Raw genomic sequence first — 18,791 nt, forward strand, 5'->3', positions numbered from 1 at the left:
TCATATCCCTGTACTCAGCACTGGTGAGGCCATACCTCAAATATGTTGCATTTTGGGCCCCTCACTACAGGAAAGATATTGAGACCCTGGAGTGTGTCCAGAGAAAAACAAAGCTGGCGAAGGCCTGTGAACAGCAGCTGAGAGAACTGGGGTTGTTCAGCCTGGAGAAAAGGAGGCTGAAGGTTTTTTCCCCCCCTATTCAAAACACTGAAGCGGTTGGTAAACTGATATCATCTTTATATAATGTCAATACCAGCCAAATGCAGAAGACATTGCGCAGGCTTCTAACCCATACTGCAACTCAGTCATGTAATTATAATCCAAAAAACCACACATAGTTTTACGAGTCATTCTACTCTGAGAAGTGATTATGCAAGATCACAACCTTCCGCATCTGTCTGCTCATGTTTGCTACAAAAAGGTTCTGACATGGCCAAAAACCTGTGTTCGAGGGTTTGCCCTGTCTGCATGGATGAAACTGCACTCAGTTACCCCATCAATAGCAACTCTTTGCTCTATTCCCACTAGGGCTGGACCTACAATCACTTGAAACAGGCCTAGTGGAAAATTTCAGGTGGAAGAAAAAAGATTTCTTTACTGACTCGACAGGCAGCATTAGGTCCATTATGCAAGAACAACAAAAGAGGACCCAAACAATCTAACAGGATCTGTGCAGTCAAAATGAAAGCTTTATTTCATTTGCATGCTAAGAATAGATTGTCAGCTGCCTGCCGATTTATTTATTTTTTTAACACTTGGTTTCATAACAGAATTACACTGTGCAACAGGAAAAGTAATTTGATAAACCCAGAAAAGTCCTCTGACAAAGGCAGCCAGAATTACTTCTCTTTCCCCCTGCCTATAAGCAAAGTTGTTGCCGCTAACTCACACTGGATAATAGCCCATTACCTCTCTCTGAGAAAAGAGAGAAACACTGAAGTCTTTATATGACATTTCCAAACACATACAATATATTTTCACACAGGTCAGAAGCTTAAAGTTTCACATAAAGCTATTAAAATACAGATTATTTTAATACAAATCGATCTTACTGTGTGGCTCGATCGTAGACATAACTTCCTTTTCAGATATCACTAGCTGACAAAAGTGATCTCCAATGTTGGCTAGGATATACTTTGCTGTGTCGAGATCTAGACCCACAACGTTTTTTGATAAAGGCAGCCATAAGCTAATAGCCTCAGGGTCGTATTTATTTGGAGTTAAAAAGCCTTCTTCTCGCAGTATTCCATGCTTATTAAACTGTAACCTATGGGAAGAGGGAGAAAAGGAGAACAACTCAATCTCAAATGTTTTTTTAGTCTACATTCATTCCATTGTGTCAATGCCTGAACTGTAAACATGTATACTGCATATCAATGAGCTTAACACTTAAAGGTTGCAGCAGACACGAGTAAACATACTTGCCATTAGCATTAAGCATGCTTAAGGTTCTGCTTGTTTAAAAAAAAGGACTTAAAACAGTGTTAATTAGTAAGGTAGATTTCTTAATTAAAGATATTTTTTATTCATACAAAACCAATTCAAGTTAACATTTTTTAAAATCAAATCTAGAGAAGGTAACAGTAAAAATTTAATTTAGAACTGTGTACAAGTCACAAGAGACATGACAACACCTTAAAAATAGTACCTATTTCAGTAACAATTTGGAAGTAAGTGCCAAAAGAAGTCCAGCAAAGTGATTCTGAGTAGATGGAAAGAATGAGATCTGTATTGTTAGCAGTTTATTAGCTAACAAACATCAAGAGTTCTACTCATGTTTTCAGGAACCTTTTTAGTAGATTTTGTAGAGGGAAGTGGACTTCATTGTATTTTTAAGTGTGGCAAGAAAACACACGTTGGCAACTGATATCATCAGAAAAACACCACCTTCAGACTTTGCTGATTTCACATTCAATAAAAAGAGAGAGTTCCGTCAGCTTCAAGTTCTAAACTGAAGAATTCAACTGCTTTGAACTGCACTTCAAGTCTGCATTTTTACCCTGAGAAGATGAATTAGCATAGTCTGTTGGTACTCTAGTCTCATGTGTTTTTTGAATGTTTAAGTTAATGTCAGATTACCCCAAGATTTACTATAGTAAAGTCTCCAATTTGAGGTTAAATAACAGATTAGTAATACATATTCATTTCTTTTAAACCTTTAGCTACAAAATATGCAAGAAACAAATGAAAGAGTGGAAAAGTTCGGGTTTTTTCATGATCTTTGTAAACTTTGTGCTTTGAGTTTTCTTTCTTCAAAAGGTCTTCAGGCCTACAGCTTCTTTTATTCTACCTAGAGACTCAAAAGAAAGTCATTCCTCTGAAAAATCAAAGGGAAAACTGAGAATAAGTAAGCTTCCCTTCTCCCTTGTGATAAACAGTATTTTTGCGTTTCCTCTCTGATACCACAAACGTTAACTTCTTCCCATAAGACACAGTCCATGCCTCAAAGTTTAAGTGGGTGTAAGGGGAAATAAAAAGCAGCATGCAACAACATCTGGCCATGAGATCAAATAGTTCATGGAAAAAATGCATACAACTTGAAAACAAAGGAAACGATGTGTTAAAAATCAGCCAGACACTGCAGTTTGACAACATCCACCCTGGGCTTACAGATAGGCTTAAAGTAACAGCTTAATACTCTTTTTGAAAGGGTTCCTGATGGTGTCTTAAGAGCTAAAGAGATAAAACATCACAAGACCTTTATAGTTCAACTCCAGAATCAGGCTCTGGGGGCTGTGGGTGGGATATAATAGATCTGAAGCTGCAGATCAGGTTTGGAAAAGCAACCACCACTCCACAGTCACCAGGCTTTCCCTGAAGTTGCCTTGCTGACCCTCCCCATCTGCCCTCCTGCAAGTTTAACTGATGAACTGTTTCCATGGCAAGCTTAAAGTACCACCACAAACTCTCAAGTGCAGCAACACAACATAAACCATTATTTTGTCCATGACTCCAGCTGAAAGTCCCAGGCCACTTAGAGCAACTCTTCCACAGCCATGGCTCTATGTCTAAAATGTCATATGCCCAATCACTACACTTTGGGAGACATGCACGGAATCCACCCTCTCACTGCTGTCTCCAAAGCTACTGAGCTGAAGCACTCAAACTAAACTCATGCTAGCCCATTGGCACTCAGCCCAGAACAGCAAAATAAAGACCTCAAAGTACTGCCAAAATATTTTCTGCTCAAATAAAGCAGTTAAAAAATTCCTAAGGGCTAAAAGAAACACAGGCAACCTCTCATTAGTTTGGTATATTAGCCTTATAGCTTGACAGCTACACACTGACATCCAGCAGTTTTGAACCAGAGACCTAAATGAGACCACTTAGACCAAATAACTGTTTTTCCACTTGTCCCAGAAGATGAAGATCCATGTTATAGCTAACAGTGAATGCTCAACAGCCACCCTTTCAGCAACCAAAAAAAGTCATATGTCCAACTCAGACATGGGGCATGTGTTATTCACACTTAAATAATATTGAGGTCTATATAGAGTCAAAATTTTTCTTACCTTCTAAAGTGAAAGAATCGACAAAAGACAGTGGAGTCCCTTTGCTCTTTGTTCTTCCGATAACTGTCCAAACGGCATTCCCTGCATTTATGCAGGTGAGGTGCGATATTATTGCAGGAACCATCCTGTACAAAAGCTTCTCCACTTTGCTGCAGCTTCTTCACTTTAGCAGCATCTGCTAAAATCGACTTGCGAACAATTACTGCAGGGAAGAGTGGTGTAGATGAAACAAGGTTTAGTTTCTCATATAAAGGTGCGAGCAAATGTATTTTAGTGAAAGTTCCAGGTCAACTTTTCCTATGTTTCACATTACATTGAAACAAAGTTACGCCAAAATATTTGCAGTTGTCTGAAACCTCTTCCCAGGTCAGTAGAGACCTTCTTGAGCTGTCATAGTCTGTGGAGCCAAGTTTAACAACTCTTTACACTGCTCCACACAGAAATACTCTGAAAGAGCACCTGCTTCTAATGAAAATTCTTTAGCCATCAGGGCTGCAATACCTGAGCACTGCGTAGACCAGGGCGTGAAACAACCACATTTCACATGAGGTACAACTTGGTCATTTCTCAGGCTGTTTTCACCCTTCAAGATGCAATGGCTTTCAGCATCATACTACAACTGATGTCAAACATCTCTCTCCCTCCCACAGCGGGGGTGAGGCCTAGCAGGGCACACCAGTGACTGCTTGGCTGGCTGCATACCCATGTTAATTATGGAACAGCACATGGTAATCCAAGAACAAGCAACATGAGATTGGAAAAAAAGAAGAGGCGGGTGTGTTGGGAGATTCCCAGAATCACCAGCTGTACTGCCTGATGTACAGCACAGCACACAGCCCCAGGAGTCCAGCTTCTGCAGCCTTTCCCATTCTGTCCCACATAGAAAACTTTAAGAGCTCACCAAGCAGAACCAGGACACAGAAAACATACAAACACAGTGGGTTGTTTTGAGGTTGGGCAGTTTTTGATTTATATTTTTCCCCCGTTTGTTCAGGTTTTTGTTTGTTTGTTTGTTTTGCTTTCAGAACAGTTATTAAATGAAAGTCCTTCTCGAATAAAGCTTTGTTCAGAACAACTTCCATCTCTCACCATGCTTACAAGATTTAGGACCATTGCTAAAAATAAACAGCAGTCTTATCACACCATCAGCATTTGCATCACAAACAGAATCTCGTTTTTGTAACCCGTTTTGCCATTCTGTTCTTGCATACATTTTGTAACAACTTCTTTCTAGAAATTAATGACTTTTCCTTTATCAGGAAAATGTTTTTCTCAAGTTTATTGCATTCCCCTTGTAAAAGAACTCACAAATTACTCAAATTCCAGATTCACTCATACAATTTAAATTTACTAATTTTGCGTACGTTATGAAGGACTTACAAATAGTTTCACAGAAACTACAAGGACTTTCAAATAGCTAAGTTTTAAAAATACTTACTATTATCCTGGAACTTGGCACTTCCAGTCCAAAAGCTTTCATTTTCATTTCTGTCATAAAAAATCTCATTTGAATTTCGTCTAATAAAACATTCCATGTCTGTGAGTTCATCAATCTTGTTTCCTTTGTGGCTGTTCCGGCTATTGCAGTTGTTTCGTGATTTAACTCCAGACTCGGTAAAAGAGAGAAGATGAGCATCTGAGGTTGAGGGTCTGCAATCTAAAGTCCGCTGCAGTTCAAGAGTGTTACTAACTCTGGGTATTGCTATGGAAGAGTCAAGATGTTGCAACTGTTTCACAGAAAAGCACTCTTTTGGAAAGTTTGTTGTGGGCTTCTTAAGAGGTTCGTTTGTATTTTTCAGGTTGGTTCCTTTTTCATCAGCTGAATCAGTCAAAGAAGATGATCTTGAGGTTGTCAAAGAGGAATATCTACCATTTTGATCATTAAGATTTTGCGTTTGTTCTTTAGATATAAACCCCACTTTAGGAAAGGCCGTCAGATCTTCCTTCAATGGTTTAATTCCAGTATTAAGACAAGAAGGATGAGTTTCCGGTAAGCTCCGCCTACATGTGCTGAAACACATGACATGCAATGATTAGACAAAGAAAAAGGTGTCAAACAAATCTGGGTATCAGCTGCAAAATCTAGTCACACAAAGCCTGAAAGAGTAAATGCAATCATGTACTTTAAATCCTGAGGTCTCAAGATTTAAAATTTTGTGTGAGGTTAAACAGGTTTGTGTTTTTCAGGGATTTTTTTTGTTTAGGTTTTAAGTTTGTTTGGGTTTCTTTGTAGTTATTTTTGGTTTTTTATTGTTTGGTTTTCTTGGTTCGTTGGTTGGGTTTTTTAAGAGTTAGACAGAATGATAAAGCTTTACACACATGCAGACACACACAAAATTAGGTGCTGCAGCTACTCCACTACTTTCTCTCACAATTAAACAGTTACTTACTCATTTTCTCCATACAGCAACTGTATAACCAAATGTATTTCACTCTTACGTCTGTGTGAGAACATTCTAATACTCAAGGTGCATCCAGCTGGCTCTACAAGTCTATATTGGAGGCAGTAAAACTATTGCTATACAAAAAGCTCAAATTTAAAAAAATAATATTTTTAGCATTTATCTTGTGAGATACATACACAAAAATGAGTGGAAAAAAAAAGACCTATACCACTTCTTCTAAAGCTAAATCACAAAATCTTAGTTTTCCTGTCATACTATTTCTACCATAGGCGTTCATTTTTGTGACAGAATTGAGGAAAAATGCACAATATACTGACCTTCCAATTATGCACATTAGGAAGGAGCTGCAATTACACTGAGGAAAGCAGCTACATGGTACAATTCAGCTCCCATACGTGTTATGGTCAGAGAACTGAATAAAACACACCCTTCACCTCAGGCCCCTGACTGCCTTTTCTCCCATCACAGTTGATGTAGAAGTTTGTTTTTCGGATACATTTATCTGATTGAAAAATGTGTTGACAACATGGCTTCTAGAGACAGATTTATAATGGAAATGAAGGATCAGCTCAAATTTTTTCAAGGAAGGTTTGGAGTGGGAAGGTTTTACATCCAGTCAGGTATAACAAAGAAGTTTAAGGCCACTGGTGTTGAACAGAAAAGTAATTGAGAACCAGTACTTGATCTGCAAAAAGCCAGTGTATGACACCTGCCTGAAAGTGTTTTATTTTTCTTGGGGGCAGAGAAGGAATGTGTCTGGCAAAAAGCAGGCATCACACCTATGTATCAGTTTACAGATGGGTGCAATGAAGCAGTAACATTGGCCCACAGGAAAGACGAGGATAAACTTCTTAGTAGGACCTGTTGCAATAGGACACAAAGTAATTGTTTTAAACTAAAAGAGGGTAGATATAGATAAGGAAGAAATTCTTCACTTTGAGGGTGGTGAGACACTGAAACAGGTTGCCCGTGGAGGTGGCAGATGCCCCATCCCTTGAAACATTCAAGGTCAGGTTGGGCAGTGCTCTGAGCAACCTGATCCAGTTGAAGGTGTCCCTGCTTATTATAGGGGGGTTGGACTAGACAACCCTTAAAGGTCTATTGCAACTCAAACTATTGTATGGTTTATAAGAAAAGAAAAAATATGGCAAGCACATTGTGTATCCAGGACAGTTAAGTCTAACACTTTCCCACGCCAATATTACAGAAGATTAGCTACTACAGTTCTTTAAAATGACCTCCGAGTCTGTTTTGCTAAGAACTGGAGTTCTTTTTGAAGGAAAAGTTTGCATAAGCATAAACTGATTCCTTACCCCTGAGGAGTTTCTGCACCAAGATCAGGTGGTGAGTTAGATGGCAGGGGCAGGCCTTGATGCCTTTGGTCTTTATTAGCAGGAGTACATCCTAGCAGTGCTTCACCCAGCACTGTTGGCACTGACTGCACATGTCCCTGACTGGGAGAAACCTGTAAAGAAAAATTTCAACAGTTAGGAAAAATCAGGATAACAGAAATACTGCTTTGAAGGGCTCAACTTAAAAAAAAATACATTAACACTCTTCCCACTAAGTTTAATAAAGTTAATTGAAGACCACTCCTGACTCACTCTGTAAGATGGAAAGACATCAGAGTGTCTTCTTAAGCCTCACAGGTTTCATGAAACACTGTTCATGTTAATTCATTTTCCTCCAATTAACAACAAACTTTTTTTGGGGAAAGAAGATATATGAAGAAGGTAGAAAGCAATATAGAAAGCTCTGCTTTTCTTAACTGCCCGTGCAGTGATCTTTCTAAAAATAATTGCATTAACCAGAATTCAGAAATAGCTTCAGAAATAGAGCTCATCTGAAAATCTTAAGAGAAAATTAAAACTGTGAAGTTAGTCTGACAACATTACCAAATATCTAGATGTGAACTTCCCTGTAGTGGGAAAAATCTTTGCACCAGGATTCTAGAAAGTGTTACATAAAGAAATCCCGCACTGACTGAATCACCAGCCTTACAAATCTACTATTACTTTAGGAATACAACAGGCCTACCAAATTAGCAAGTGTCTTTAAAAACTGTAGTTTTCTGTGGGGCTCCTTCCTCAGCTCTAACATCCATATTCCACTCCCACATGCTCAGCTTACCGCTGGAAGTTACACTACAGACTTGTTACCATCATTTCCAAAATATTTCCTTTCTTCTTTGGTAAAGCACAGCTGTCAGGCATTGACAAGCTCTCAAAAAAAATGCTGGAAGTAATTAACTCCATATTAGAAATCAGAGTACTACCACATACTAATTAAAATAAATTTTTAAAAAGGCTTCAGTTTATCATACCCATATATTCACATCCTCCAAAACTGGAGAAACTGTTTTCCATATTAGAAAGTACATTCATTGTAACCATTTTAAGAAAATATTTGCAAGACATTTCCCAAAGGCTACAAAGAGATAAAGATTGAGTCCTTCAAAAGAAGACAGACTAGAAATTTAGAAGCAACTCCGCTGCTTTAAGGAAAAACTATGGTGAAACAAGTTATGAATTCAGATCAGGATAACAGTCCTGCGGGTTATTTGGAATATGAAATAAAGACCATGTTTGTGTATTAAGCAGATCACTCAATGGCTGAATACACAGAAAGCCAAAGACTGGCAAACTGAGCACCTGAAAGATGCTGAAGGTACTCAAACACAAGCTATAGAAGCAACATCAGCAGAATTTGACTGCAGTGCACTAGCTACTTCATGCTGAGTTGCCGCACACTCTTCCTCAGCAGTAAATACAAGATAGATCACTCTTTTCATTGAGGAATCTTATCCTGTACTTGCCACCTCATGCTGTATCTTTATGAAGCTGGTAAAGATTTCTAATAATGATATCCCATCATTAACCAGACTCTACACAGTTTACTCAGCACAGGACTGACTGTGCAGAAGCCAAGAACACAAAGCCAAAAAATAAAACCCCAAAACAAAACCTAACCTTCTCACCCCACCACCACTCCAGAGCTTCCAGAAGGCCACTCCTGCCTCAAATGCAATTTTTGGTCTGAAACATTGGGGCAAAATTATAGGGTAAGTTCAAAGTACTGTTCTTTAGCCAAGCCATTAATTTGAATTTACATTTCTGTACTTAAGTTAACCCTATAATCTTTTGACCTTTGAGACCGTTTTCTTAGATTTCAGTGATACTTGCCAGGGCACTCATAAAAGAAATAAATGTAGACATGGAAATACTACGGAAGTAGTCATATTCCCTTTTTGTACTGAAGCAACATTATTCCAGAATGCTGCTTCTGTAGCTTGAATCCTCAAAGCATACAAGTGTAGATGAAGGTTTTGGGTTTAAGTACAAAATAACTAAAGAAAGAACATGAAAAGCAAAGGTTATAAACTTGAGAACTATTTTGCATTTTCTCCCACTACAGAATACAAGACCAGGCAGGCTAACTCCTATGCAGAAGCAGGAGACAAAAAGCACAGCTAAAAAACCCCAACAAAAACAAACCAAGAACCAAAACTAAAAAACCCAGTCTTCAAGGCTCAGTAACTTTTTCTCAGATTATCGCAGGGCAAGATGTTTTACCCATGCCCAGACAAGTTTCAAATAACTCAACACACCCTCCCAGAGATTATATTTATTATTCCACTTCCCTATCTAATCTTTGACTGCTCTGAGAAATGACATAACCATTATATAACTGTCATATATAACATAGTAAGACATTACCTCAGGAGAAGATTTTGTGTGCTTAGCATCAACACTTCCATTATTCTCTGACAACTTCCTTTTCACGCCTCCAATTCTTTTAGATTTATCTGGAAGAGAAGGTGATCAAGATTAGTCTAAGTAGCACATTTGTGACAAATATTGTTTGAAGGACAAACAATAATATGTCTTACCACATTTTCCATTGTTGTCATATATGATCTCAACATGAATTAACTCTGGATCAAGAGTTTTTAAAGCTGGAATCTTGGAAAGGAACAAAAACACAGATGCAGTCATTTAGAGAGGTGAAAGTTACTGTCTGAATGTATTTACCCTGGATGTTGTGGTACAGACTTAGCTTACACACTTAACTTCCAGGTTCTTTGGATACCAAACTGGGTTTAACAGTTATGACAGTGTCTTTGCATGAAAACACAGACTAGTGCTTCAGAGCACTGTCTACACAGTATAGAAAGCAAAGAAATCAGGACTGTACGTTTGCCTTGCTCTTCAATTAATTCTGTTTCTCCTTCATTTTATGTAGAAGACCATTTATTATTTGACCATTCTACCAGCAGCATGAAGTAATACAGAAACACTTCTGAGTAATAGATTATTCTGCACTAGACTGAGCCCCATTTTTTAAACCTTATTATAGTACAGAAAGAATTAAAACCGGTGTTGATGAGGGTATAAATACAAGATCCCACCCATTCCACATCTCTGGTTGTAAACCCACAGGAACAACTGGTTCTTACCTCCTGACAGTTGACTTCTAGAGTTCTTGTAGCTGGATTAGCATTGACAACAACTGCTGTGAACCACTGAGTAGATGGATCCAAGCTATAAATTCTAATTTTTGACCCGATTATACTTTTCCCACCTTAAAAATTGAAAAAAAACAAAACAAAACAATAAAAAACAAATCAAAACAAAAACAAGAAAATGTAGCGTAAGAAAAAGGGAGCGTTAAGATCATCACAGCTACAGACATGAATTTGCCAACAGTACTACATGCAAGATGCAAGTAAGCAAAGCAAACTGAGAACTTTGAGACAACTTCCACATAGCTGAGGCAGGCAAAAAAGAAAAAAACCAACATAATAAAACTATGTTCCAGGTACCTCCTTCCTGGAACAGTTCTATGAAGTTTTCTAGAGGATAAGACATGCAGTAGAGACCAGACTGACCTCCAGAATTCAGACAATAAAACAGAGCAGTGGACACAGAAATGGAGATTCAATGACCAGATGTGAATTTTTCCCCTCCTTACAGTATTGGAAATGACAACTCTACGTTGCAGTATTTACCTTTCCATAAAGGTAAGGCATTTCTTGCTTATGCAACCATACGACTACGAAAATGCCTGTACAAGCCCAGTAATTAAAAGCTGGCAAATCTAAAGAGAGCAATTTTAACTTGACTGAAAAAGTAGTCTGTGTAAAACTTTCAAGTTTTTATAAACAAGCAGCAGACTAAAAAAGCTACTTGAAGCAATAAACAACTCCAAATAGTTTCAGTGAGAACTGCTACAGATTTGATATCTTTCACAAGTGCCAGGCCATCTATGTGTGCCCAAATTACTTCCTCTTACAAAGAAAATACTTGAAACTTAAATCTGTATAATCCTTCATATTTTGCATTCAATGCTGTGAAAGAAAGTATTTTTAAAGAGCTTTTATCCCTAAAACAGATTACTGTAATTTACACTATCAGTGCAAAGATTTTTTGCTTTGGACTTGAGTATTTATTGTCAGAGTTTTCCACTACAGAGTATGCTTGTACCTTGTACCAAGCGTGTTTCATCCAGATGTTTCTTAACCAAAGCCTGAATTTCTTCATTAACATTTTGATCATCCTTTAGAGGAAGTCTGGAATTGTCCACATCCTATTTAGGAATAAGAAAAAAAAATAGAAGTTGGTATTAAGGATAGTGCTTTTCATTAACAAAACCCAAGATAGCTGCAATTCATTGCAATTCAGTAATGAGGAACTTCACAGAATCAGAATGTTAAGGGGCTGGAAAGGACCTCAAAAGCTCATCCAGTCCAATCCCCCCCTCACAGAGCAGGATCACCAGACCAGGTCACACAGGAATGCATCCAGGCAGGTTTTGAATGTCTCCAGAGAAGGAGACTCCACAACCTCTCTGGGCAGCCTGGTCCAGTGCTCTGTCACCCATTGCCCCTTGTCCTGTCATTGGGCATCACAGAGAAGAACCTGGCTCTTCTTGTCACACATCTACTCTGTGCTCCTTCAGCTCCTAGGATATTGTATTTATTGAGGCAGACATCATTTCCTCACCACTAATCTACATCTACCACCTGCAAGCTAGACTGAAGCAAGATCTCCAGTCCACTTTAATACTGTTCTGAAAACAATCTGGCTTTGCTTTACTACATTGCTAATGAGCACTAAGTTTAATTGAACCATCCATTTTTTAATTTAGGATTTAAAGTTCTCAGAAGCAGCAACTTACAAGTAGTTCTGAGCAGATGTAAATGCAAATATTTTAAGTTTTATGGTTTTATTTATGATAACAACAACAGGATCCAGTCCATTTCAAGGCATTATTATAAAATGTTTGTATGAGTGAAAACAGAGTCAGCTACATCTAAGTCATTCATAATTATTCAGCATCATGTATTTTTTCCTAATTTTTCTCTATTGTTATCTAAAACAAACTGCTTGACAACATTTAGAATTAATTCTGAAATGGACAGTTTAGGACAAGTTTTTACCAATGGCTCAGAGTGCTAATAAAGGTTTTTTGGTTTTGTTTTTGGTTGGTGGGTTTGGTTTTCTGTTTGTTTGTATGTTTTCTCAAGCACTGCTCTGGTATTTGTAGGCAGAAGCCTGAAGAGCTAGTAGCCAAGAAACTGCTATTCAAGATGCTTGTAAAGCGATCTTCTCCACTGCAGTATTGAGATAAGGCTTCTCAATAAAGAAATCTCTACTCTGTTGTTGAGCCAACACAAGCAAGACAACAATCTACAACTCAAATTCAGCTTTAAATGTTTCTTTTGTTAGTTTCTCAAGAGTTGTCCATTTGCTGACTGTCAACAAGTCAAAGTAGAACACTAGTGATGGCACTGCTAACAGTCTCAACATGGGACATCTGTTACAAGTTTTATTCAGCCTGTTTATAGGTCTTAAGGGTAGTGTCCTGAAAAGGTTACATCCTTTACCATTAGCAGTTACTATTCTTCAAAATGCCTGACCAGTCAGTCACACAGGACAATTGTTTCAACCCCTCTCTACCTAATTTTCACTAACAAACCTCCATCCTAGTGCTCAATAAAAGAACTCTAGTTCAACCATCTCATTTACATCCTGCCCAGTTCCTCATTTGCTTAAGACTAGAAGTGATGTGTTTCTATTAAATTGCAAGATTTATTCCAGACATCCCTGCAACTCCTTTCATAGTGATGACAGTCACATTTACAAGAACAAAAGGAAATTATTCCACATTATCCCCACCATCAACATGATGCAATTGCTGCCACCTGAGCTGAATAACTGTCCTAGCACACTCCTTCCTCCAGCTCTCAAGTCTTGGATCAGCTTCAGAAGGTTTTTAATCACCAGACACACCACATTCAGAACTGACATTTAGGAGTTATAGCAATAAACACCTACTCCAAGTTTCTACTCATCTAAAGTTTGCATTTAGAATATCTTAAATACCAAGATAAAAGATTTATCTTCCAACTTTACAGTGCCATACAAGGTTACCTGAATGGGTGTCAAAAGGTCTTTAGAAAGAAAAATACATCTCTCTTCACCAAGATAGCGTATCGAAACCAATGATCCCAAACCAGCTTTGTCCACTAAGGATTTGTAAGTCTAGAAAACCAATAAACATTTTCTTAGAAACAGAGTAAAAGGATATCATCATTCATCATTTGCATTTAAAAAAAAAGAATTTAGTTTTGCATCTATTTCTTTGTTAAAATACCACATCTACATGCAACTCTTGAAACAAAGCAAGCTTCTAATGAAACTCTAACACATGCCTAATAAAGGACATACTGGACTATACGTGAAATTAGTTAGGAATTCAGTTCAGGTGGTTGTCATTAACAATCATAATTATATCAACATAGATTTCCTCATATTAAGAGTTCTAATTGTGGATACAGTAATGAAGCCCTCCCCTTAGGGAAGACTGGGAGAATAACTAGCAAATCAACAAAGGCCTGCTGTATGGCTTACATAAAAGTTCTCAAAGCTCACGCAACACTGATAATAAACTGAAGTGTTAGTTTAGGTGCATATGAGGACTTGGAGAGCCTTATAGTAGTTTTACCACTGCAGTACAATGACGAAGCTGTGATCGGGTATACCAAAGGCTTTAAGAACAGAAAAGAAACAAAATTTCCTTTAAAAGTTTCTGAACTCTTCCCAGCATGTTTAAGGTTAAGTGTTGTCTAGCCCTGCAGTAACAACCCTTGAGCGGGTAGGCATCAGGAGCCTGGAACATCAGAAGTGGCAAGTAGAACTCCTCCTGAAGCAAAAGGTACTTCTGTGCCCCGTTTAAAAGAAAAGGGAAAAAACCCATTCTGGTAGAGTATGTGTTTGGGTTTCTAAAGGACTTATCAAGCAAACAAAGACTTTCTTCCCCTTTATTGTTTTCACTTCAGTTAGGACAGCATTGGCAAAGGGGCAGTATCACCACAAGAGGAACAGGAGTCTCTCAAGGAGGGACTGGGCATTACAAGAGCTCTGCAAAGCTGTTCTATTTGTCAGAAACACACTCTCCTGTATACTTGAATGAATAAGTTGTGATCAAGATTCAAATAAATCAATCCACGATTATCTTTTTTGACCTCTTCTTTCCTGGCTTGTGTGGTAGAAAGGAAAAAGTTGTCTTTGCCAAGGCAAGCTCCAGTATTGTGCTTTACCTTTATCCTACATCATTCCACTGCTAAATGAGCTGAAATAAGTTCACTGCCTGAACTGACACTTCAAATGCAGCATGAAGGAAACTTTATGCGTAACAAATGCAAGTATCCAGTAAGAACTGCTCAGATAGTTGGAAAGAGACAACAGCTAAGTTTAAATAAGCAAGTTTTCAGCACATTGTATCAGCAAAAATCTCCTAATGCGCAGGTGAGGCAATAAAATTAAGGATTCATCTTTCCACTTCCTCTCCCATCCTATTTGGCCCTACTTGCAGTAAATATCTGCTTACATTAGCTTTGCTCAAGAAAAACCTCAGCTAAAATACAAATTACACTGCATACTTAATACCTAGAGAAGTTAAGAGTATTAAACATGGACTACAACTTCAGCATAATTAATGTTCAGCAAGTTTACATTTTTATTTATTTCAGACCTACTTTTATGAGTAGCAATTTCTAAAGTAGTGAAGTAAAACTACACTGGCTGAATACATTAACAAATGTTCCCTGTTCACCTCCACTGGCTAATTTGCCTAGCCACCCATGCATGCAAGACACAGAAAGCTCAGTTCCCTGGCTTGTACAGAGTAGCTCAGGTTTTTGCATGCACAAAATCCAGATCTCACAAATCTTCTCTGGCAGGCAGCCACCACATAAGAGTTGTTCAAATTATTTTTGTCTCAGATCAAGAATCACTGAAGAATTAGCAGTACTTGAGGCAGAGTAAAACAAGAATTTAAGATAAAAATATAGGCTATCCTTAGAAACCTACTATTTACTCTTTTTCTCTCTATTCTTAACTGCAGTTTCATAAGAGAAGGAAGAAACACGAGACTAGTGGGAGAAAAAACTAACATCGTACAGAACAGTGGTTTGGGAGGGGAAGCAAAGTCATAAAGATACATTCCTGTATCTCCAGGCACAACATACCAACTTCATACACTCACAAGCTCTGCCTAGCTCTAGCTGTACAAAGATTTCCAGTCCCCCTTCATGTCACGTGTAAGAATACACAAGTTAAGCTACACTTGAGAAATTCACACTTGTAACAACACTGTCCTTAGAAAATGGAACTGCAGAACCAAAGTAAGTTAGGCCAAGCCTATACTTGCCATTGCAGGCCACTGGACAGGAGATACAGTGTTGCCATGAAATTTTCTTTCAGCCAGTACCAGCTTTTGCTCCACCAGGAATGCTTTCATTTTATGGTTGTAGACTTCTATCCATCTTCTTTTTTCCCATGACTCATCATCAAATTCTACACAAATCTACAGAAAGGAAACAAAGTGAAGGGGTGACGAGCCATATATTGAAACCCATACAATGTGACAAAGGAGAAACAAACAATGTTTTCCTCAAAAAAAAATAATTTAAAAGTACTTACAATGCAAACATGATTCTTGCCTTTCTGTCACACAATCAAGCAGTCACTAAAGCATCCCAGGCTGAGCGAGTATTTTACAAGTGATGGTCAATGTTAACTGGGCTGTCATCATTATCACATGAAACATTAATATTTCTATTTAACTCTCTAACTCATAAAGTCTTCTGCTGCTCAAGGGCAGTTAAATGTGTTAACTCTGCCACCAGTGTTTGCAAAAAATAGCAGAAAACTCAAAAAACTTTAAACGGGCTGTATACAGTAGTGGTACTTGCACTTTCCATAAACTCTAAACTAGAATACTTGAACAAACAAGCTGTTTTTCCAGATGTACTTTAAGAATAAGAGTTCCAAAGAATAACTTTAATTAATTTATTGAAAGCACAAATAACAGTACACCAGTAAAGGTGATCAAATTCTAAAGTGAGAAGAAGGTAATTTGCTGCCTTTTAACTGGTATTTAACTTCACAAATCTCTGAGGCACCTGTACAAACTTTTCAAGAGGAGAGCAGTTGTCATTTCAGGAGAACACGGTGGTTTGACCAGTTTCTCTGGGATGGCATTACCCTTCTTTCCTGGGGAGATCAACACAGGATTGGGAAAGGCCACAGACATGACTCTGTCTGAATACAGGCATCGGGATGTCTTGGTGGAGAACACTACTCTCAGAAAAAGCACTCTTCCCATCAAATTTACCAATCCAGTCTAAAAACATGTAAGTAATTTAACCTAACAGCTGAGAAACCTCAGTTGAGGGAATCTTAGAAACATTCTCTTGTGCTTAGCTTCCCTTTAAGGATAGAGGAAAGTAGAAGCACGCACACAAAACACCATTACCAGAGACACGATTCGTAAAGCCAATGGGTGCAGAAATGAATTTAGTCATTTTGAAGTTCACAGAAACAATGGAAGAGATAAGCAAATAATACAAGCACCAGAACCAGAACGGCTTGTTTTATCTACAGAATCAACACTGCACAAAGAGGAAAATACAGAGAAAATACTTTCAAAAGTCACTGACAGTCCTTCTATTCTGCAGTTTGCTTTTGACACTATAGAAAAAGATTAAATATTTCTACTCCTTTAGAGACTTCCCCCCCCCATATCCATTACTATTTTGAGTCTAACTATACATTACGCCTTCTCAGAGCTGCAAGAGAAGAAAGGAGTTGGTATGTGTTTTGGTACAAAAGCTCTCTACGCCTCAATTGTCTGCTTTGCAACTTCTTTAACACTTTTACTGGAGAATGAATTAAGTCAATAGCTTCTGGCAGAACCGTAACCAGTGACAAGGCTCACAGTAAAGCCCCCAGCAGCACCTGCTCCTTCTCTTTTTAAGTCCCAGAGAAGGTCCTTAATAAGAGCTTTCTGCAGCAGCAACATCCTCCTCCTCACTCCAAGTACGGCATGGGCACAGCCTCTCTGGCCAAAGATGGAGAAAGCTCCACCCCTGCCGCAGATCCACAACAAGGGGCTCGGCCTCTACCGACTCGGGACACCTCGTAACAAAGTTTACACTTTCCTGAAAGTTAGAAACGGAGGCAATTTCTTCATGTCTGACAAGGGCAGGTGCTTCATCAGTTAAGCAGAGGTCTCAAAGTTCTCACCATTAAAAAAAGAAAGGCAAGGAAACAGTTTTAATTGAAAGATTGCGCCGTTCTTGCTGTCATTGAACAAGCGTGCCACAAAAGAGCCCTGGAGAAATAAGTAAGACCACGTAACAAGACACCATTGCTATAACGGAGTTTTGTCCTCAGTGAGTACTTTGTATATCACAGTAATGGGCCAGACACGGTTGAGCAGTTTTAGTGGCTACAGTTGCCAAATAGTCCCTTCAGAACCTCGCATTCAAACTGGAAGTCACTTGACTTCCACCCAAAACACAGAGTTCACAAAGTACACTAAGCTTGCAAGAAGTGATGGCACGTTCAAAAACCCTGTTGGTAATCATTAAGAAGTGGCCATCGTGCAAGAAGTGCCCGAGAAACCTCCACCACCGCACACGAATTTGGTATGTCTTTCAAGACAGTAGAAGTACTTGCTCATTACCAGCTACTTCAAAGAGCAAAAAAAGTCACCAAGCCCATCAACGCAGGAGTGTTTCTGTTTCACCTCTGGGGAAAAAAAAACCACCACCATTCACAACTGACAGGTTCTTAAACTACACCTAGGATATGTGCAGAACTAAAGCCTAGGCATAGCGAGTGCAATAAAAACCTGAAGTTTTCAAAATACTAGTGGAAAAAAACACGTTTATAATTAGTTTGAGGTAATTTCCAGCATTAGTAGAAGCACACTGGGGGCTTTAGCCAGCGGTGCACATGTTTTCAAGCATTCTAAGCAGGCAAGTTGACCAAGAAGACTTCTCTTCCCCAACAACAGGATATATATACGTGTGTATAAATGTATACACACACCCACATGCATGCCCGCACACAAAGTTTCCAGTTCACAGGGTAAGCACTCTCGTTTTAGAAGGTCTCTTTGAAACTTTCCGGTTACCTTTAGGTCTTGTTTGGATATGTCCGTGTGTGAAACCGCTCGGATCTTGCCCGACTTCCAGGGCCATTCCAAGACGCGATTGGTGTCCCACGGCTTGTCCTCTTCCTCCGACAGACTCAGGAACTTCTTCCCCACCAGCAGCGACCAGCTCCCCTCGAGCCTCAGCACCATTTTAACTCATCGGGAGGCCTCCAAGGAGGAAACCGACGGGAAGAGGAGAAAAATGAAAGGAAAAGAAGCCACGGCGGCGGTCAGCCGGCAGGTCACGCTGCGAGCCCTGCCGCGGGGCTCGCCCCCCGCCCGCGTTTCCTCACAGGGAGCCAAGGGAGCCAAGGCGGGCAAAAGCCGCGTTGTTTCCTTCTTCCTCTCCCCGTCTTCCCCCTTCCCT

At 39.0% G+C, this 18,791-nt stretch overlaps 1 protein-coding gene across 1 annotated transcript in view; it reads right to left on the minus strand.

Moving 5' to 3' along the window:
- Positions 1-18,596, minus strand: part of LOC104536521 (lysine-specific demethylase 3A-like) — a gene marked incomplete at its 3' end in the record, with an annotated part of 23,370 nt that extends 4,774 nt beyond the window's left edge. The window contains exons 1-11 of the mRNA XM_010179158.1: positions 18,404-18,596; positions 15,632-15,787; positions 13,351-13,461; positions 11,401-11,503; positions 10,374-10,498; positions 9,807-9,879; positions 9,634-9,722; positions 7,231-7,382; positions 4,951-5,522; positions 3,513-3,714; positions 1,053-1,267 (exon numbers count right to left, since the gene is read on the minus strand). Of these exons, the coding sequence (XP_010177460.1) occupies positions 1,053-1,267; positions 3,513-3,714; positions 4,951-5,522; positions 7,231-7,382; positions 9,634-9,722; positions 9,807-9,879; positions 10,374-10,498; positions 11,401-11,503; positions 13,351-13,461; positions 15,632-15,787; positions 18,404-18,574 (1,969 nt within the window). The remainder of the gene's footprint in view (positions 1-1,052; positions 1,268-3,512; positions 3,715-4,950; positions 5,523-7,230; positions 7,383-9,633; positions 9,723-9,806; positions 9,880-10,373; positions 10,499-11,400; positions 11,504-13,350; positions 13,462-15,631; positions 15,788-18,403) is intronic.
- Positions 18,597-18,791: the final 195 nt, after the last annotated feature.

The sequence above is a fragment of the Mesitornis unicolor genome, unplaced genomic scaffold, assembly GCF_000695765.1.
Source record: "Mesitornis unicolor isolate BGI_N332 unplaced genomic scaffold, ASM69576v1 scaffold22962, whole genome shotgun sequence".
Classification (NCBI taxonomy): domain Eukaryota; kingdom Metazoa; phylum Chordata; class Aves; order Mesitornithiformes; family Mesitornithidae; genus Mesitornis; species Mesitornis unicolor.